The sequence below is a fragment of the Rhea americana genome, unplaced genomic scaffold, assembly GCF_003343005.1.
Source record: "Rhea americana isolate MKP2758 unplaced genomic scaffold, rheAme1 scaffold_110, whole genome shotgun sequence".
In the NCBI taxonomy this organism is placed as follows: Eukaryota; Metazoa; Chordata; class Aves; order Rheiformes; family Rheidae; genus Rhea; species Rhea americana.
The window spans coordinates 1,237,199-1,259,169 of NW_028185151.1; the positions used below are offsets into that span (position 1 = coordinate 1,237,199).

Here is a 21,971-nt window from a genome sequence, read left to right on the forward strand (position 1 = left end):
GAGCGGGAGGGGGCGGTGGCGCTGCAGCCGCCGCCGCCGCCGCCCAGGCACTGGAGGGGGAAAGCGGGGCGGTCTCCGCTGAAGGGCGCGGGGGAGGCGGCCCCGGCGCCTCCATCTTCCTCGGGCGCGGGGAAGGGCCGCGGGGCGGCGGGCGGCGGCGGCGGCGGGTACTGGAAGGAGGGATGCCTGCAAAGTGAGCTCATCCAGTTCCACCTCAGGAAGGGGCTGGCGGCGGCCGCCCAGATGCAAACCAAGGGCAGCAACCACAGCAGCAGCGGCAGCGCCTCCTCCTCCTCCTCTTCCGCGGCAGCGGCCGCCTCGGCCGAGCCTCCCCTGGCTGCCTCCCCCTCCTCCTCCTCCTCCTCCTCCTCACCCTCTGCCATGGCGGCGGCGGCCGGGGCCGAGGGGCTGCGGCAGGGCGAGGCGGGCGGCGGCGGCAGGAGCGGCACCCCCGAGGGCGCCCTGAGCCCGCAGCGGCAGGAGGAGCTGCAGGAGGAGATGGAGAAGCTGCGCGAGGAGAACGAGAGCCTCAAGGTGAGGGGCCAGCGTGGCCGTTGGGGTGGCGGAGGGGACCACTGGGGCGGCGGAGGTGGCCGGGACCCCGAGCAGGCTCCTGAGGTGCCACCTAGGGGCCGGGACCAGGTCTGGGTGGGCTGGAGTGGCRGGTGGGTGACTTTCCCCACCCGGTGCTGAGGAGGTGCTTCCCTGCCTCCCCCTTCCCTGGCATCAGCTATGAGGGAGGCTTAAGATGGCCTAGCGGTGGGGTGTATGGGCAGTGGTACTTTCCTAGCTCCTTACGGTGCTATTAGCACCCTAGTGTCTGCGCGGGGAGGAGGGTCTGTCTTTGAACTCCATTTTGGCCACCTTCCCCTGTGCTTAGCTTCTCTGACATTTTTGTTTTTGACCCACCTGTGGCGTCCCCTTCTTGCCCCGGTGTCAGAATGAGATAGATGAACTGAGGACTGAGATGGACGAGATGAGGGACAGTTTCTTCGAGGAGGATGCTTGTCAGCTTCAAGAAATGCGCCACGAACTAGAGCGAGCCAACAAAAATTGYCGGATCCTTCAGTACCGGCTGCGCAAGGCTGAGCGCAAGAGACTCCGCTACGCACAGACTGGAGAGATCGACGGAGAGCTTTTGCGCAGCATGGAGCAGGACCTCAAGGTACTAGCGGGAGCAGGTGTCAGGGAGAGGGACACCAGGAGGTAGAGACACGACTGTGCTCTCTGGTCTTCAGTGACTCAGGCATTTCCATCCCTCCACTGTAAAATGTGCAGCCACTACAGCATGGAGGGTAACAGTGGCCCCAAATCACCTTAGTAATAGACTTAAAAGCACCTCAGTAAGTAGCCCTRTAGTAAGGTTTTATGAGTAGGTTATTTGCAGCCTTAGTCCAATCATGTTTTGTTCAGTTAATGTGCAAGGAGTGGTACAAATATGGATTAGGATCTGGAGGTTCTGGACTGTTTATGGTGAACACATAACATAATCTACAACACTGAACCAGCCTCACTGAATAGTCCTGTTGATTCTTAGGGCATTACAATACTCTTTGGTAAGATTTCAGCAGACTGTTAGATTGAGTATTTGCACATCACAACACAAARTCTTGACTCCACTGATGTCAGTGGGAAAGCTGTGGTTATCTTCAGTGAAGCCAGGATTTTCCTCATCCACCTGAAATCATAGACACAGTCCACAGAATTTCAGTGTGTGGTCTCTGTATCTGATCTATAACTTCTGAATGAACTGCAGCCCATTGCTGAGGAAGAGTTTCAGTCTTTGTTTAAGGATTGCTGTTGGTAAAGTATCATCTCCATTCCACATTGCTCCACTTACAGGAAAAAAAATTTCTTGTGCTAAGTGGAAATTGTTTAACTTCTGCTTCCATCCACTAGATCTTGTTAAGGCTTTTCCTATTGAATCAGGTTTTTTTTTGCTTCTCTCTCCTTTTTTTTTTTTTTTTTTTTTTTTTTATTTCTCCATTTCTCAGTGGAAATGTAGACTTCTGTATAGCAAAATTGAGCTTATTGGCCACACTTCTCCCCAGGACTAGTTTCCTGTAGCTACTTGGTTGGATTCTCTTGATTACGATTGAAAATACTGATTTAATATAGGATCATGAACAAGGTCATTTTTAAGCTTCTTTTTGATAACAGTAATAGATTGTAAGTCTAATATTCCCAGACCTGTTTTTCAGACTTGGGTTATCTTTTCTGAAAATTTTCCAGCTTGTCATCATTCTTATTAAATGTGGACACCAGACCAAGACACATTGTTCCAGTAATTTTCTCACTAATGTGATTTAGAATGCTAATTTCCTTCTCTGTGTTTCTATTTAATATTCCTTTTCTGTGCATATTCAAAAATCACATTTGCTGTTTTGGCCATGACCATTCCTTAAGTTGAACTGTTCACATGGTTCTTAACAAAACATTTTCTTTTTGATCAGAAACAAAATTAGTGGAAATATCATTTTGATGGATCTTTTCCAGGGATAAGATAGAATTTCCAATCAAAACAAGGGACATATTGCTCGCTCAAAATGGTGTTTAGGTGAATTGTTGAGACATTCACCTWTGCAAGCAGAATTTTAACATGAGTCTACAAGCCCCAAGTGAATATCATGCTTCTGGCTTATAGAGTTGATTTCTTTGTTGGCTCACTGCTACTTTGTATTAATGATTAATATATTCACAGGGCCTAGGAGAGAAATTGATTCTGYGGTTAGGTGCTCACCTGCAATATATGACATGTTAGTTCAAGCCTTAGGTTGAACTGGACAAAAGGGTCATTTTAATTGAGATTTGCTGCYTGTCTTTCCTAATTACCTTGTAAAGGAGTGGCGTTCTTGTAAAACCTTCCCACAGATGAAGTTTGTGTTCTGCTTTGGGGTAAGAATGAATGTCAAATGCCAAATTTCTGCCACATGGAATTCTTGTTTTTAATTAATTATAACTGTACYTCATGTGCAGTTCTTTGCAGTATTCCCAAGTCCTTTTCTGAAGAATTTATATTCAAACTAACACTGTCCATTTTACAAGAATAATATATTAGGGAATGTAATCCCTTGGAGATACAATCTTGCATACATCCGTATTAAAAAGCATCTTGCATAGATGACCCCTTTTCTCATGTGATCTAGTTTGCTCTGTAGGATTTATCTTTATTAATTATGACTCCACCATTTTTTTTTTTGCTGAAAATCATTACCAGCAATTAAGAATTTCTTTATGTTCACTGATATAAGCTGCAATTATGGATCAAAGACAGATTCTGATAGGGTGCTGTTAGGTATGTCCCCAATGATTGTCCATTCACATTGAGYGGCTAACCAAATGTGCAGTTTAATGCCAAGTATGGGAAAAGACTTCAAGATATTAGCCCTATGACTTGATATGATTCTCACCTCATCCTGCAGTCTCTTTAGAGTATGGTTACAATTGAAATTCCCCTCCACTCGCTGTTTCTGTTGGGCATTATGTGTCCTGAGTGTGTGTGCAGTGAGGGGGAGGTTATTGAATGATCTTGTGCTACACTGCAGTGTTGTATCAGTAATTCACACACACCGTGCTTCTTGTTGGGGAGGGTGAGTCACTAGCTGCTGCTGTTTTCTGATAGATCGGATTCTTCTAGACTGCTTGCCTACAATTATTATCTTTTCTTTGGAGTTTTAGTATGTCAAAGAAAGTTCTTAAAAACATAATGATTGTCATACTGAAAACCATAAAGGATAGCTCTCTGAACTCCCCTAGCTAATACTAAGGATTAATTATAATTTCTAGTGTTCTAAAAAAGGAACAAGTCAGGCTTTTCAAAACATGTGTCAAAATCACCATCATAACAGTGGTTAGTGTATATTTAAATATTTTTAATGCGTGATTATAATTTTGGTGGTTTCACAAAATACAATGCAAGAGACTCAAATGGCAAAACTCTCATTAACTTACATGAGGAAAAGGAATTAGATCTTGGCATCTGCCTTCTAACTCTATTCATGTGAAAATGCTTTTCAAAATATAAAACAAAAGCATTGGTGATCATGTTCACTTTAGAATATCATATATCATTTGGGTAAATAAAAGCTCAGTAAAAATGTTGTTTTCTCATATTCTACACTTCAAAATAATCAGTACCAGTAAATACCAGGTATTGATATATAACCATGCATGAGGGAGAGAGACTAGCAGGCAGAACTAAAAATGTGTCCTAGTTGTCTGTAGCCTTATACAATGCATAGGTACAGTAGACCTGGAGAAAATGGACCTTGCTTTTGCCTGATGATTCCACATCTTAAGTTTTTGAAGGATACCTGCCTTAGTGCATTGAGAARCGTAAGGTGGCAATGCTTGAGAGAAAATACCTGCTTGATTGTCTCCAAGAATAATGAAGATACCATTTCATTGTTGGCATAAAGAAATCTGAGAAAGGGTTTAGTGGTTTAGTGTCTAATGTGGCTTTCAGTGAAGTCCGTAGGAAGAACATTTAATATTTTGTGGGAATTGTCTTGAATTATTAATCATTTAGAATTTTACCTGTGGATGTCATTGTCTAACCATTTCCTTACATACTGCCTCTATAAAAACATCCAAAATTAACCTGTAAATGGTTACTTAGACACTTAGTACTGTAGCAATAATTCTTTTTTTTTCTTTCTTTTGAAATATCATTCTATTTAGGTTGCAAAAGATGTATCGGTGAGACTTCATCATGAGTTAGAAAATGTGGAAGAAAAACGTACTGTAACAGAAGATGAAAATGAAAAACTAAGACAGCAGCTTATAGAAGTTGAAATTGCAAAACAGGCACTACAGAACGAACTAGAAAAAATGAAAGAGGTTAGTGTCGTTATTTGTTTCTACATAAAGTGTTTGAAGTTCCCAMTTTCTTATTGCTGGACTATTTATCTTCTTATAACTTGTTTTGAGAGCACAAAATATGGCCGATAAAGGTAGAAAGTATCAAAGAGTGGTACAGTACAGCTTTGTTACTGTGAAGCTGAGAAGAAACTATAAAAATTCAGTGTTTCCTAGAAGAAACATAAACCAAAATGTGGCTTTGTTTTCCCTGTATAAGGAGGGAAATGTGGTGCTGGGGTTAGCTGAGTTCAGAGGCTTTGAGACACTGTGCTTGTATAAGATAGGTGGAAAAAGAATGCTGAAGGGAATTATAAGTGTCTAATTTTGAAAATTATTGTAGATAGGTGGAAAAAGAATGCTGAAGGGAATTATAAGTGTCTAATTTTGAAAATTATTTTCCCCATGTGTTTCTACAAGGAGCAATATTTTTCCCTTACTAACTACTATTGGGTACCAGCAGGCACACTGAAGACTGGGGATCTAACCACCTCCTCATCTTGTTCTATTATGTTCTTTTGGAGTACTGGAGAGTGAGTGACTCTACCCAACCTTTCAGTCTAAGCATAATTTTATATTATATCCATTCACCTTCAYAATTACTCCATTTGCCAGTATAGAGATGCAAGGCACTGTTCCATCAAGTAAGCACAAAAAGTATTACAGCAGTAATAGCATGGCAGACTGAAAGATAATAAAGCAAGCCTTAAAAAGAGAAAATGTTGACTAACAATGAATTCTGAAACCAGATTTTAGAGACAACTCTTGATTTCAGTGTTTAAAATTCAGTGAATGTCATTGATTTTCATTTTTAGTAATATTGCCTGCCAGGAAGGCCAAAGTCTACTTTGGTCTTGTATAAAACAGAAGAAATGTATTTCTGTTGTTAAGAAAGTTAGATTTGCAGCTATGTGGTAAGTTACATTATCTTTAGGAATTGCAAGGGCTTACTTAAAGTGAGGCAGCATTAAAAATATTCGTATGTTTTCCTTACAGGAAATGAATTTCAGACATGTTAGTAGAAGATAAACARGTGTTTATTGCCATGTTCTATTGCTTTTCCAGATAACCGCAGATTTGAAAAGGGCATGAAATCTGAGCCTTCTCCAGCTTCCCCCTCCTCTGCCCGGGAATTTTTCTTTTCTGTTTTCCCTCTAGCTTCCACCATAAAATACCACTGCGTTCTGTTGCCATGGCCATCTTCTTTGTGAGATCATGATCTTTCCTTAATTATCCTTATAACTTGTTTAGAGACTTGGCTGTACTCCAAACCTTCCCTTATTCTTGTCCGTTTAGACTCTACGGCTTGGAGTGTCTTATAGATTCCTACTTCTGAATCCGGTGCTCCTGACCTGTGATAGATTGTACCACARTTAGATTCTTTTACCTTGCTACTTCTCATGGGTCTTTGTATTAAAATTAAGTGTAGTGGCAGTTTAAWACCTTACACTCTGTGGTAACTATATACTTTCAGGAAATTAACCCAATAAATAGGTTTTCTCATCTCTGTCATCTGTGATCGCTTTCTCCTTATCCTGATTCTGCCCTCTAGCCCACTATGCTGAGCTGTGGTACTGCTGTTCTCATATTGCACTACTTTCTTTAGCTTAAGTGTTTGCCCCTTTCTGTCTTTGTTCTTGTTATCAATAGAAGGATACTTGGTACTTCAGAGGACAGGAAAATAATGTGTTTAAGCCAAGGGCTCTTTTATATGATGTTACTTCCAAGGAGCTGAAGCAGATGGATGGTTTCCATTGGTGCCAAATAGGGACACMGAGCCAGAATGGAAAAACGCGTTAAGACTCTACACCAGAGTAGAGGTGGAGTGGACCAAGAGTCAAAAATGTATCCTTATGCTGAAGTAGGCAGGAGAGCTTTGTCCTGCCCAGTCATTGTGTACATCATCATAATTAGGGAGTAATTTTCATTGTTATATTTCAAACTTCAGGCTACTGAATCTCATCCAGTAGAAGAGACCTCAGGATTTTCAGCACTGAATGGAGGAAGGTGGAGGGTGGTTAAGGAAATACAAGTCAGAGAAAAACAAGTTTGAAGTGAAGGCAAATTATTTTGCACTTTGCAAACATGCCATGACTTGGAGAACCAATGGAAGGAGGCTGGTGAAGAATACTGATTCTTACAAATTTGAAATTTAGGATCTGTCAAGAACYTATGAAAATGTTAACATGAAACAATGATTAAAACAACCCCAAGAAGACTGAAATGCATTAGAATTCTTTTGTGACAAATATCTTTTTCTCTTGTTACACAGTCAGGGGTTTCCTGTGTCTTAAATGTCATCGTCAGATAGTCATAATGCTAATTTTCTGTTGGCTTGTGAATTATTTCCACTGGATTCATTGTTCTACAGTTCTTCCTCGTTTCAGTACACTCATTATAACCAATAGAACCTCCTGCTAAAGTAAGTTTTACTAAGCATAAATAGGCATGCAGAGTGCAGACATTTTGTCTGGATTCTGATCTAAACTTTTATTGACCTAACAGTTAATGATAGAATTAATCACTAAAGTCCATAAAGGTTTACATTTTACAGCATATCAGTGCTCACCATATGTATAACTGATTTCTGTCCTTTTATGCCATCATGTTGTGCAAAAACACAACCCTAATTTTACCCACTGGCTGGCAAAAGCTTCCCATTCTTTTTAAAAAATCTCTTTATTTGTAACTGCTGAGGGAAATTTGCTCTCCTTTTATGATGAAGAATGTGAGATAGCAGAGAGCATTTAAAAGATGTACTAGAAAGTACTGAAGAGAGAAGCAGCACTTTATGTCAGGTAGTCTCTAGAGCATGATCAGAGTCAAAGTTCTCTTTGTAGAGATTCTCTACTGTTTTTWAAAAATGTGAGTAGACTTGACTGCAAACATATAAAAGACAAATGCTAGCAAAAGTATTTGTGTAGAGACAGATCTAGAGTCCTCCACTGAACCTTTGGGTGAAGACAGACTTGTGAATGTATGCATCTGTTGATACAGAGAGATAGTTGATATTTCCTTTCTTGGTCTGGAGCTTTTAAGAAAGAAGAATTGTGATATATTGCCTGACAAATGGAAGTTAATGTTGCKGATGTCAGCAGAACCTTGCAAGCATGCAGAATTTGGAAGGTGTTCAGCAAAGCCTATGCTTTCTCTCAGTTATTCTTCCCTGCAATCCTATTTGAGCCACTGCAGCTATTTCATTTAGCAGTGAATATATCCACATATCCTGCATATATCCACATGTAAATGCCAGATTTTTCATCTATACTCTCAATTGTCGGAATTTCTTTGTAGCAGCTGCTATTGATTACCACTTTGTTATTATTAATTGCAATGCTTGTTGGGAAGCTGAGAGCAAACTAAGGAAATTAAGTGTTTTCTAGAAGAAATAGAAACCAAACTATAGCTAGATATAACTTTTTTATAAGCAAAAAATTTGTTAATGAATTGAGTTCCATACTAGTGAACCCATGAGTTGTGTTCATTAGTTTGTTTTTAGTTTTTACACTGTTTTTTGGGGTAGGCAGTAAGCAAAGGCACTGTTCAAATCTGCAGCTGTACTCCTGCTATTGAAAACTGACAAAGGCTTAATAATTCAAAAAGACTGGTAACCACTTGTCAAAGKCTAGCTAACTCTTGTAAAGCTTTTCATTCTGTTAGCATGAAATAAGAATTCATTCAGTTGCTATAGCTGTGAGGGAAATGCCAAATTAGCCATGCTTTAGATGGTTTGTTGTGAGAGAAATGAAGTAGGTAGAGAAAATGACAGACATGCTGGACCCTGGGATTCGGAAATCCTCACTGCRATGCAGATATGTAGTTGTAGGAGGCACTGTGCTTTCAGAGACATATGACTTGATGGCTAGAAATCTATAGGTTGCTCTGCTAGTGCTCTAAGCTGGCCAAATGCAAAGCAGCTCAGTTCTTATGGCCACATTACAGTGATGTTGTACTCAAACTGGCATTTTCTTTTTCTAAGTATAGCTTATTAGCTCAGGAATAGAACTTGCAATAACTCTGGCTATATGGCATGTGGATGAGAGTYTTATCTTGTGTCCGGTCAATTCAGAATTGAGGCAGAGGAATTTATGTTTCCCTACATCTGTCAGTGTCTTCTTGGAATGGGGCCTCTCTGTCGATAAGTCTGTATTSTATACTACATGAAAGTGGACTAAGATAGCCCCAGCTAGGCAACTGGGCACTGAACTGGGAGGGAGGAATCTGAATTCCATTCCTGATTTTGATACTAACCTACTGTGGGACCAGAAAAGTAGTTAAACTTTTCTACTTCTTGCAACCTTTGTCTAYTCTGTTTATATAGCCTGTGGGCTACAGATTAGCTCTCTACACATCGCCAAGTGCCTAGGCTACTTAGAAATTAGGAAGGTAGCTGGAGATTTGACAACAAAAGCTACAATGGGAGAGCTGTGAGAAGGACTGTTGTAGGATTACTCTCATCTGTAAGTCCCTTTTCCCTGATTCCTCTTACTCAAACTTATTCAAAACAATTAGCTTCTCTGGTTTGTTCTGTTCCTTTCCTTATTTCCATGTATAACTCTTTTCATTTCTGCATCTGGACTGGGAACAGTGTAGGATCAGTCATTGTACTAGGGAACAGCAACTATATAGCTATGAGTAAAAGAGAAAATTACCTGTGGTTCTAAAGCCTGGCCTTAACCTTTCCTAGACCTAAATGGAGCAACAACTGCAGGTAGGTAGCTTGGCCTCCTACCCTGGAGTCAGAACATGATGTATCAGCTGGGAGTGAATGTGCAGACAGATTGACGACTGGTGATGGGAGAGGATGTGGCACTTTGTAAATACAGAATTTTCAGCAAATTTAACTGGTAAACTCTGGCCATGTATAGGAATGGAAGTTTTCTGAAAGGTTGTAATTTGGCCAGTCACGATTTGGGTCAATTAGAAAAACAAGATGTATATATCTAATATAAGCACAAAATCTCTGCTGCAGACAACAGGCATACTGGAACTTCTCAAMAAATAGTTGCTAGAATTCTTTCATATGAACAAAATACTCTTCTTGAAAAGAGCWGAATCGTTTTGCTGAAATTTTTCAAAATGTTAACAACCTTGATACTTATCTTGAGACAGATGCTTAGTGTGGAAAATCTTGGCTCCAACGTCTAAAATGTGACAGTTATAAGAAACTGGAAACAGGTCTCATAATAGGTGGTGTTTTAYAGCATTCCCAATAGACAAGGCAATCAGATCCTACAACAGTATTACATTTTTTTGAATGCCTCTAGAATTGAAACTTTCTGTCACAGGCTTGCTAGTTAAAAAATGTCCTCGGTAAATTGCAGGCAACTGTTTTCATAACTGAGGAACAATTCTGTACATTTCTGCTGTCAAATCTTGCAAAAACTTTAGGATATAGAAGAAGTTATGTGTAGCTTGTATGGACCAATGAGAGATCACTGCTGTAAGCTGATGGGAGCAGGCTTGTTGCTTTTAGTATCTAATTGAAAGCCACATTGATTTGGTGTAATAACTCAGCTTCTTCTTATGGACTTTGGGAATGTGTATTATTTTCATAAGATTTGAATTCATCTGTTTTTTAAATAGTAACATGTTTAGAAATTTTTGCTGTCTTTTTTTTGTTCTATATTTTAACATTCTGTTTCACAGAAATTATCAGGAATTTTTGCACAGTCAAAGTGTGAATGGTAGAATTAGCTACCTGAAACTGATGTTAAAAACCATTAATCAACATCTACACTCTTAGAAATAAACCTAGCTAGTTTGTTTATACTCTTGTCCCACTTGTTTTTTCCGGATAGATTCCTAAATCAAAAGGACCAATCATTTAGGTTGGAAGTTCATATGGTCCAACCACCTGCTCAAAGCAGGACCAGCTTAGATCAGATTCCTCAGAGTATCTTCCTTTGAGTATCTTCAGAAAAGCAGATTCCACAACCTCCCTGGGTACCCGTTCCAGTGTTTGATCATTCTCATTGTGAAATATTTTTCCTAATATCTAATCAGACTTCCCTGTGTTGCACTTTGTGTCCATTGCCTCTTGTCCTATCTTTACACATCTCAGTCTTCTCAGTCTTCTCTGTACCTTCCCATTAGGTAGACAAAGACAATAACGAAATCCTCCCTGAGCCTTCCTCTCTTAAGACTGAACAAACTCTTGTTTGTCCTGTCCTTGCATGTCTTGTGCTTCAGCCCCCTAATCATCCAGGTGGTCCTCCACTGGGCCTGCCCCAGTAGGCCAGTGTCTTCAGATACGGTTTCACAAGTGCTGAACAGAGGAACAAAATCTCTTATCTTGACATATTTGCTACATTAATAGATCCCAATGTTAGTATTCAGCACTGAAAGGGCACACAACTGACTCGTGTTCAACTTGTTTTCCATGAGGAAAATATAGCTGGTTCTTTTCTGCGGAGTTGCTTTCTATCCAGTGGGCACCTAGTATGTAGTGCTATAAAGACTTACTCCATCCCATATGTCAGACTTGGCATTTGTCTTTAATGAACTTCATGAGGTTCCTGTCGGTCCATCCACCTCAAGTTCTCACCGAATAGCAACCCTTTTGATGCTCCTGCATGTTGCCTGTCTTCCTCTCATGCATTCAATCTCATATTATCTGTAAATTTCCTGATATGCACTGTATCCTGTGTCCAGGTCCTTAACAGAGACATTAAGCAGTGTTGATCCAGGAGGGACACCTCTAGTAACTGGCCACCAGTCTGACCTTGTACTGCTGATTACAAYCCTCAGAACTTGGCAGCCCATCCAATTTTCTAACCTCTTTATAGTCCTCTTTTCTAAAGTATAGCTCATCAGTTGGCTATAAAGATACTATGAGAGACTGTTGAAGGTACTGTCAAGGAAAACAATATCCACTCCTCTCCTTCTGTGCACAGAGCCAGTCACCTTCTCATAGAAGGCTATGAGATTGATCAGGCACAATTTGGTTTTGCTACGTCCATGCTGTCAGTTCCTAGTCTTCATCTTGTACTTCATGTGCCTGGACATGGCTTTCTGGAGGATTTGCTCTACAGTCTCCCTCAGTGCAGTGAAACTGACTGAATTGTAGTTCCCCCAATCTGTCTTCTTGCCCTTCCTGACATTTGCATTTTTCAAGTCATCAAGAACCCCTCACAGTCCTTTCATAGATGATAGAGAATGGTCTTGCAGTGACACCAGCCAGCCCCTGCAGTACCTTGTGCTGCATCCTATCTCATCCCATGGACTCGTTTATGTCTACTTTACTTAAATGATCTTCCTCTACTGTGGATAATGCTCTACTCCTATAGATTAGTCTAGTAGGTGTAGAGACGTGTAGGCCTAAGGATAAACATTACTATTAATGCCAAGGCAAAAAAGGTATTGAGTACCCTGGACTTATCCACAGGCTTTGTCACAAGGTCCCCTATCCCACTGAGAAGTATGCCCACATTTTTCTTAGCTTTTCTTTCGCTGTTTATGCACTTAGAGAAGCCTTTCTTGTTATACGTTGCTAGTTTCAACTCCAGYTGAACTTAGGCTTTCCTAGTTCTATCCCTTTATGCTCAGGGAATGTCTCTATAGCTCTCCTGGGTAGCCTATCCCTGCTTCCAACTGCTGTGTGCTTCCTTCTTGCACCTGAGCTCAGACAGAAGTTCCGTGTACGTCTATGCTTGCTTGAYTTTCTGTACAAGAAAGAAATTGTCAAGAAATTGTCTTCCACACATTGCAGAAATTATGTAATGTCTTCTATTCTTCATCTATTTTCTCTTCTTCATGAGATATCTGTAGCAGATACCCAAAATGATGTCACTCGTGCTTGTCTGTCTTTTGATCCTTACCCATAAGCTTGCAACTGGCCCATCACCTGCTACAAGGCAAAGCTTGATGCATTTGAACTGCTCCTTTGCGTAGAGCATAACCTTTTATCCTCAACTTCTCTGCCTCTCCTTCCTAAAAACCCAGAATCAGTCTGTTACCCCACTCAAATCACGTGAGCTATCCCATCATGTCTCTATGATTGTAGTGAGATCTTGGCTCTGTAACCGTGCACGGATTTATAGCTTCTGTGTGTTTCCAATGCTGTGTGCATACAGGCCACTTGAGATGGATCTCTGGTTGCACTGCTTTGGCAGAGAAAGTGTGAGAGTCTCCTCCATCATGCTGTTCCCAAGGCACTACCTAATTGCCCTCTCCACTTCCATTTCTCTTCAGCGTTTGAGCCTGCTACTCCCCTGTTTCAAAGAGCTAGTAATGGAGGGAGTAGAGACAAGCTAAAGAGAGATGAGATACTGGTTTGCCTGCTGAAGTAGCTGATGAATCACAGGATCAGTGAAGTAGCCGTACTCTTTGAAGAGCTACAGTAATTTACTTGCTCCTGGCACAAGATGGCAGCAGGGGAGGATTTATACATCTCTCACAGGCCCAGTTCTTTCCTGGGTCTTTTGGAGGACCTGAATGTTGAGTCTATCAGCAACACTTCTACTAACAGGTACTTTTAAGCAAGGGTTTCAGTAATCTGGGCTCTCAGTTTGCTGCCTCATGAAAATTCTATTTCCTTCAGTGAAAAGAAGAAAAAGATAATGAAGAGAATTCTTTTAAAAAAGATAAGAAACAAGTCTCTGCCTGGATTTGTATAGTAAAAAGCAAAAAAAGTCCTCTCTCTCCAAGCACAGCTCAGTGATTCTCTACACACCACATCTCCGCAGATGCAGAACCCCCCGTTTACTTCTGTCAGACTTACCTATGTGGAATTCTGTTACATTTCATATCCAGCCCAAATATTTTGTTMATTTAAAAACAGTACTGAGCAGGAATGCTATTCATAATTGTGAGAGTGTGATTCTGACATCTTTGCTCAGACATACTGTGATCAACTTCACCAATTTCACAGTAAGCCAGATAAGCAAAATTTGCTTCTGTCTAGTTCTTTGAATATGGGAAAAGGATAAATGGGAAAACAAATTAATTTCTCTTACAAAATCTGTCATAGTAAGTCCCTAAAAATGGCATGTCATAAACAGGAAAAAAAATGACATGCACTTAAGAAGTAGCCTACCTGTAATTAAAATGTAATTTTACGAATTTTATTTATCAACCATCAGCAATTCACCTGAGTCTTTTTTTTCAATGAGTTTATCAAAACCAAAGATAAACAGTCTGGTAATAAAATTTAGCTCCAAAATAAATGTAATCAATAATGAAAGATTTCAAAAAAAAAAAGAAAAAAAAAGAAAGAAAAAAAAAAGAAAAAGCTCTAAAGATTCTTTACTGTGAAGACATGTTGTAAGAAAAGATGCCTAGAAGAGATTTTTTTCATAAAGTTATTGAAGCCAGGGTGCTGTTTTATGGATACTTATTAAATAGGCTTCAAATTTGCAAGGGTTGTGCAAAAGGAGTGGCGAGTTTGCCTGCTAATAGGAAAATAATAATAAAAGAGTAGCAACTGTAGTGAAAAAGAGTGTATGTGGCATRTGTTTAAAACAGAAAGAAAAGACTTTAACCATCACAAAATAAAATTTAATCAACTCTTTGAATCTATAAACACTACTTCAATTTGATGGGAGTGAGGAGATTCCTTCCCTTTGCCAGGAAAATGTTTCTTTGTTTTCCTTCCTTTTTGTAATGGATATGGGCAGTCTTAGATTTGCACATTCCTGGTCAAAGTTGTTATTATTGGTGCTACATACAGTCTCCAAGTGAAATCAGGGTCTCTTCCTTCGCGGTTGCTTCGATAAAAAACAAGATAATGAGCATCTAAAAACTTAGGAACTATGTGTTAGAGAAAGGGCTTGAGCCCCTACACCCTAATCTCAAGTCAACACATAAGACCTTTTTTTTCCCTTGGATTATGCTTCTCAAAGTTGTTTGTGGCTACAGATTTGCTTCTATTAGTCAACAATTATCTTTGTAAAATAAATCAGGCTAAGGCATGGGCGCACACACAGATGTGCAACTGTTAGCACATCCTCTGGAATATTTTGGCCTGGGCAAGCTACCACTGCTACGATGCTTGGGCATGATTTGGGGTCTAGACTGGGGCTGAGGTCATTCTTGATTGACAATTTAGATGCATTCATGCTTATTTGGAGGAAGCTGTAAGAAAGTTTAGCTATATTATCAGTTTAGCTGAAAATAGACGGAGTTGTTGAGTGCCAGTTGGCATTAGGTCCTGAGAACAGTCCCTGACCTGTTTCATTTGCTAGTGTAAAAATGGGCAAAGGTYGCTGACTTAGTGTGGAGCCAAAGGAGATAGCAAATGAGACACGGAACAGCAAATCCAGTCTATTGCTGCTATGTGAATTCCTACTACTGAGAATAACTGGCAAGAGGCATTTGCCAGCATGTGCAGTGCCAACAGAACTAGCATGCCCAGGTGTCTGTGTGAGTAATGAACAGTGCCCCAACTGTGACTCAGGTGGTGGTTGGGGACTTGTTACCAGAGAGAAAATCATTTATGAGTCTGAACTTCTAGTGGAGCAGCCTTGAAAAGATACATCTCTATTGCTAGAGACTTCAGGGTATGATTTCCTTGAGATTTAAAGGAGAAAGTATGCCTTTTATTATGTCATTACTGAAGTGGGCAATGGTGCTAATGACTTCGATAAGGTCCTCAAAGTACCCTACTACACTAGCAAATGGAGGAAAATTTGGAGACTTTAGTGTTGCTTGGTTCACAGTAAGTCATCTGCTAACCTCTTTTTGGCACTGAGGTCTTTGTAAGTCTGAGAAGTTTATTTATTCTCTGGGAAAAGTCAGTTTTGTAGGTATCTGTATTGTCCCCAGACACAGGAGACAAGTTTTCATTTTTGCACATCCAGTTTCARTAGACTTTTATTCAAATGGACATTTAATTGTCCAAATACATGTCTTAACATAGAGGTACCGACCTGACCACTCACATGAAAGAAAAAGATGACAAGYAACTTAAAATCCTAGTATAAAAATGAGCTCCTTTTTTAGCTAGCTTTACATTAGCTGTCATGCTACCTTTCACGGTTGTATCCATGATGGTACATCATCCATGTTGGTTCTCTATTGCTGTTCTGCTAAAGTTTCCTTAGATGATATGTTACGCCTTTTTCTCTTTTTTTTTTTCTTCTGAATGTTCCAACCATAAATTTATTTCTGCTGATTTTGTCATTTTTTTGACAAATCTCTGGAATTCTGTGTAAGGGCCTTGAAGAACAAATCAGCCAAATTTATATGAATTGTTATTATATAAAATTTATATAATTTGTTTAATTTCTTAAAGAAAGAGATTGARTAATAGATTAAGTTCAATCTCTTCATAGTGCTATGAGAGCATGAARAGGGTACAGAGATAGCCCAGGATTCTCTAGTTTTATGGGGAATCCAGATGACTTTTCAAAATGGCTCTCTATCAACTGGAAGGCTTTACAGAGGTAGAACAGGGAAATTTTCTAAGTSCTGATCTCTAGATACACTTACACAATACAGTACAGAATCAATGTACAGCACAAGTCATATCTTTTACTGGCCATCTCACCACAGCCTTGAAGAAAAGCAATAACAAATATTTTTTGCCTCTTACACCACTGTGTTCAGTCCACTGCTTCAACGCACTTATCCCTTCAAGAAGCACCTGGAAAAAACATCATTTTCAAGGTGCTGCYAAGGTCCAAGCTCAGCTTGTTTCAGATTGAAGAGAAAATTGCCATMGCTTTGGTTTTTGTTTATTGCGTGCACGCTCACTGCTCTCTTCAGGGCTTCCTTTAGCATGGTCTTAAACTGGGCTCTTCAGCAAGGACTAATGAAACTGTTTTTTCTGGTTTACATTCTCTGGTGCTAATGGCAAATATACAGTTAATAAGTAAACCTTGGCACTCTGTCCCGTAGTAGATTTATCAGTTACTCTACACATAGAATTTACCAGCATGTCTTTCAGATGCCTTCACTCCTCATTGCGCTTCAACAGTCCCATGGCCCTAGGTAGGTTTTCCCTGCCCAGTGAGGGTGAGCAGAGGGTAGCACCATAGATGTAAGCACTGTTCTGTATTTCAGCTGAACTCAGCGGCCAGTGCTAGGAATAAGAACCTTGTCTTGTCGCAATATAGATGGCTGTTCCAAAGCACGTCATAAGCCCTCCGRGAGTAATGTCAGTGCACTTTCCAGCATAAAAACAGGCGAAAAAGACTTGCGAGACCTCAAATGGGAACAGAGACAGCAGAGTCATATCCAACAAAACTCAAATATATGTGGTATTGAATATATTACTCATTCCCGTTTCAGAATGGTGATTCTGAGCACTTAGGTGGTAGGATAAAGTATCCWGTATTTACAGAATCAGAAACACCAACTGAAGCAAGTGTAGCTTATGTGCAGYTATATATAATAAGCATTTCCTAAAGGACATAAAATACCACATAATAGGATGCACAATATGTATTTTGRTAGTCTAGGCTTTTGGTTGGGCTGTAACTCTTGGTCCTTTTCTTTCAAAGCTACTGCCTAAGCAACTTTTACTCTATTTTTTCATAAAAGAGGCAATCCAACTTGCATATTTTGTTGTGTATACTTGATAATGTCTCYTGCATTTCTCTCAAAAATGAAAGACTGTGCAGTGAGGTGAGGCTATCAGTTGCAACATCGTGGCCTTTTGTAAGGTTCATCCAGATGAGCAGGAAGTCAAACAAAGGCAGCAGGAGGCTTGCATGGGTGAACCAAGAACTYSTGACTAAACTTAAACATRAAAAGGAAGTGTACAAGAGGAGGAGGCAGAGATAGGTGACCTAGGAGGAGACACTGTCTTAAATGTGGGGGGATAGGGCTGGGAGAACTAAAGACTACCTGGAGTTGATTCTGGCAAGAGAGGTGAAGAACAACAAGAAGGGCTTCTRCAGATTTATCAGCAGCAAAAGGAAGACTAGGGAAAACATGGTGCTACTGCTAAATGAGGGAGGGGACCAGATGACAAAAAGCACAGAGAAAGCAGGAATGCTCGATACCTTCTTCACTTCAGCCTTTACTGGTAAGATCACTCTTCAGTAATCGCAGGCCTCTAAGACCACTGGGAAAGTCTGGAACAACAAAGGTTTACCCTCGGTGTAAGAGGATCTGGTTAGGGAACATTTAAACAAACTGGACATACAAGTACATGAGACCTGATGCAATGCACCAACAACTGTTGAGGGATTTGGCCAATGTTATTGCAAGGGGCAATAATGGTATGCAAGCCCCAAATGAGGCTAGCGAGGGCGATTAAGGTTTATTAGTGACCTCAGGGCTCTGGTAGGAGAAGAGATAGCTTGGGGGATTCTTATCAGCTTATGTAAATATCTAATGGGAGAGTGTAAAGAAGATGGAGACAGACTGTTTTCAGTGATGCTCAGTGATGGGATAAGAGGGATAAGAGATAATGGGTGCAAATTGTTAAACAAGAAATTCCATTTAATCACAAGAAAAGAATTTTTTTATAGTGAAGATGGTCAAACACTTTWACAGGTTGCCTGGAGAGGTTGTGGAGTCTCTGGTCTTGGAGATATGCAAAACTTAACTGGGCATGGCCCTTTTTGACCCTGCTTTGAGCAGGAGATTTAGATTAGATGATCTCTATAGGTCTCTTCCAACCCTGTCCATTCTGTGATTTTTCTTAATGATACACTTTCTGTGGTTTGTGCTTGGTAATAACAAGCAATCTAATTTCTCACTTTGCAGTAGAGCATACAGATAKTTGAACAGTGTTCACTTCTGGAAGGGGAGAAAGGAAATGACTGCCAGATTATTTCTGTTAARTAGGGAGATGTCAGCCTGGCCTTCTTCACAGACAAAACACAGCCAAATAAACAGCAGGTCAGAAACAGGTACATCCTATTAAGCAGGGCATTTTCCCTGATGCTGATATATGCACAGTGTTTTGTGCAGCTGGTTGTGTTCTGTGCAATGTACACGCATGTGTACAAAGCCTAYCTCAGGAGGCATCTTGCACACAGTAAGGTGAGTGGTGTATGAAAAAATTCGTTGCAACAGAGAAAATATCATACATGTCACAGTGGTGGGGAAYACTGTCTAACAAATGGCTTCTACGGCTAGGCCTTACAGGATTAGAGACTGTAGACCATTGGACAAGATAAAAAGTTGTTTCTTCATTAACTATTAGCATGCTAGTTGTGCTTTACCTCTGAACGATCTTTGAAGTATGCTACACTTTGAGCCACCTTCTTCCTTTAGAGTCTTGTATTTACATACATATTTAGCCGTATTCTATGGTGTATGTCACTACATGTTGCACAGAGATTCACRTGATGTACCACAGGGAGAGCACCCAGCTATCCGGTGTGCTGGGCTCTGGGATCAGTCAGGCTACTGTTCTGAGTTCTGTGGTGTTGAGTTAGGAGCAAGAAGAGCAGGCTTTTGATGTTCGGCCACTTCAGCCTGGAGCTTTATTTTTCACTTAACGTAGCATTCGTAACATCAAGAAATGCAATACTCTAGTATTTTAACAAATTCAAGTGTTGATAACACTCCATAGTTATGAATACCAAAACCGACATTTATTATTCTGAAGTAAAGGGCACTGGTTTAACCTCTTAGCTGTGCAGGGATATTTTTCTGAAATGTTTGCTTTTGTTGAGTTGTTTTGACATTGTATGTGATTTTTTTTCCCTCATTGCTACTTTTAACAACAGCACACTTACAGGTATGTAGAGTGAGACCTGTGGATATCAATTCCATTTCATATGATTGTGTTAATTGMATTTGGCTACCTCAGCAATGAGTCCAGGTTAGGATAATCACTAAGCTCCCTGCTTAGGTCACAGRCGAGTACTTGCACTTAGAAGGTACTTGCCGTGCATCTGCTTCCATCAGTGTTATGTGTAATGAGAGACTTCTGTGTCCCTCTAAAGCATGACTAATGATGACATTGTAGCGGCCTAATTACCAGGAGAGTTTTATTTTACAGGCTTGGCTGAATCGTTTTAATTTTTACAGATGCTACCAGTTTAGGTCTCTGATTAAGTGATTAATTAGAGGAACCAATAACAGTACCTCTGAAAAGAGTTTTGAACTGGAATATTGCCTTGGTGGTATGCAAACAGAAACATATACTCAAAGGTTCATTTTCCATGTGGCATACTTCTATTAGGGTTGTTGCTGTGCTCCCAATCATCACTTAAACTTAATATATTCAGAAGTTCTGAGGCCAGAATGGTGTGTTTGATCAACCACTCTGGCTGCCTGCATAACTATCATAAGTACCTCTGTGCTATTTTCTTTAAACTAATGGCTATCTTTCAGAAAAACATGTTGGTCTGTCTGTGTTAAACATTGACAGCTATGACCAGTCTATTCCAATTCTTCCTGAACTGTTCGAATAGCAATTAAAAAAATTGCATCTCCCTTCTTACCTGAATTAGCTGAAAACTAGTTACCAACCAGGTAATGGATGTTGTTACAACCATGCTAAATTCGAGAGTCCAGTGTCAATGCTTTATTATTTATCTATGTGCTGAAGGTGGCATGAAGGAAGCAGTTAATCTAAGTTAGGAATTTGGTCTCTCTCACGGCAGAAAGATGCACGCTACTTACAAGTAATTCATTCCGCTTGTCTGAGGATAGGCTGAATCTGTGGAGATACTTGACCATTTCTACTGGCTAAACAGGGACCATCAATTCTGGCATGTATATCGTAAGACTGAGTTAAGTCTTTCTGGATACAAAATTATACTAGAACCTCAGTTCAGGTAATTATCTTCTATGATCCCATATTCTTTTTCAGAGATGTTGATTTCTAAGATATTTTCTGTAATCTATAGACTGTTTTGCCATTGTATAAGCATAGGTTTCACTCCCTGTTCTTACATATATATATTTATTTTTGATCATGTTAAAATACATTTTTTTATTGTACCTAGGTTTGTATCAGTGACTGTCTTTTTCATTATTTAACATTCCTCTAGCCTTTACTCTTTATGCAGTCTTTGTCCATGGTTATTTTTTGCTTCCTTCCAGGAAGCAGCTAAAAATGTTAATCAATGTAGGACCAAGAATTGATTCCTGTGTGACCCCATTAGAACTACTGTGACATTAATTTGCAGGTGATCTGCTGGTTTGGTGACATTTATGATAAATGCTARAGAGTCGGATGTTTGTTCATGATAGCTAGTTAAAAATGCATCCTAGTGATCAAATATTTATAATGAGCTGAAAACTGTCAAATTTCATTTCAAAATGTGATTTTTCTCATTCCTAGTAAAGAGAACCTTTAAAAAAGAGTTTTAAATCAACCTTGACATGAAGGTGTTAAATCAGCATAAGAGCCACAGACCCTCTCCTTGCTGGGAGTAAGCATTACCCTTAAAAAGCTGAACAAGTTTCATTTAGGAAGAAGAGRCATGGGGGCCAGTCAGATGTGTTTGGAGCCTGCTGTAGTCAGTGCAGCCCTTGGCCCCTTGCTCTAGCCAGTGCTGCAACGTTCTCCTTCCCCTCCTCTCCATCTTTACCTGATAGAAATAGCGGGAAAGCACTGGGTGCAGACTTATGGGAGTGCAAGTCAGTACCACATACAGTGAGGAAGGTGGATGTGGGGTTGTACAAACTTCTAAAATGCTCTAAATTGTACAGACTGCTAAAACTTACTTCAGTTTTTGCTTCTAGCCTCTGTGGTTCATTTGCCAGAGAACCTTCTTTGCATGAGCTACTTAACAGAGCCTAGATTAAAACTCAATTTTAGTTTGTGTCAGGATCACATTGGCATCATACCTAGAGTGTACAGCGGAGTCTAATCATCTGTTCTCTCAATTCCCAAGCACCTTTCAAGTTTCCTCTTATGCTATATTATGGAAAATATTTTTCAGCCAATTTGCAGGCTTTTAGCTTTACAATAGAGATTCCCCAAGTAAACACAGGTGAAAAGCAGACAAAGAAAAAAAGAATACCCCTCCTTAATAGTTAGAGGACAGAAGGGTGATTGCTGATACAAGAGAGATGGATTTCTCCCCCTGTTAACAGAATTTTGTTGTCCGCTGCTCAGGTTTCTAGACCAAGTGTAGATTTCAGACTTTTTCTATGAGAGGTCCCTCTAACCAAGGTCTGACATCGCGTAGGGCAAGCCTCAAGGCTTCTTTCTCTGCTATGTGCCTACGAGCCTATCTGATGTGCATGTTTTTGCTGCT

General features: G+C 40.1%; 1 protein-coding gene across 1 annotated transcript in view; it reads left to right on the forward strand.

Annotated features, from left to right (window-relative positions):
- MTCL3 (MTCL family member 3) overlaps nt 1-21,971 on the forward strand; it is a 32,071-nt gene that overhangs the window by 898 nt on the left and 9,202 nt on the right. Inside the window, 3 exon segments of the mRNA XM_085314407.1 lie at nt 4-534; nt 941-1,165; nt 4,681-4,839. Coding sequence (XP_085170533.1) covers nt 4-534; nt 941-1,165; nt 4,681-4,839 — 915 coding nt within the window.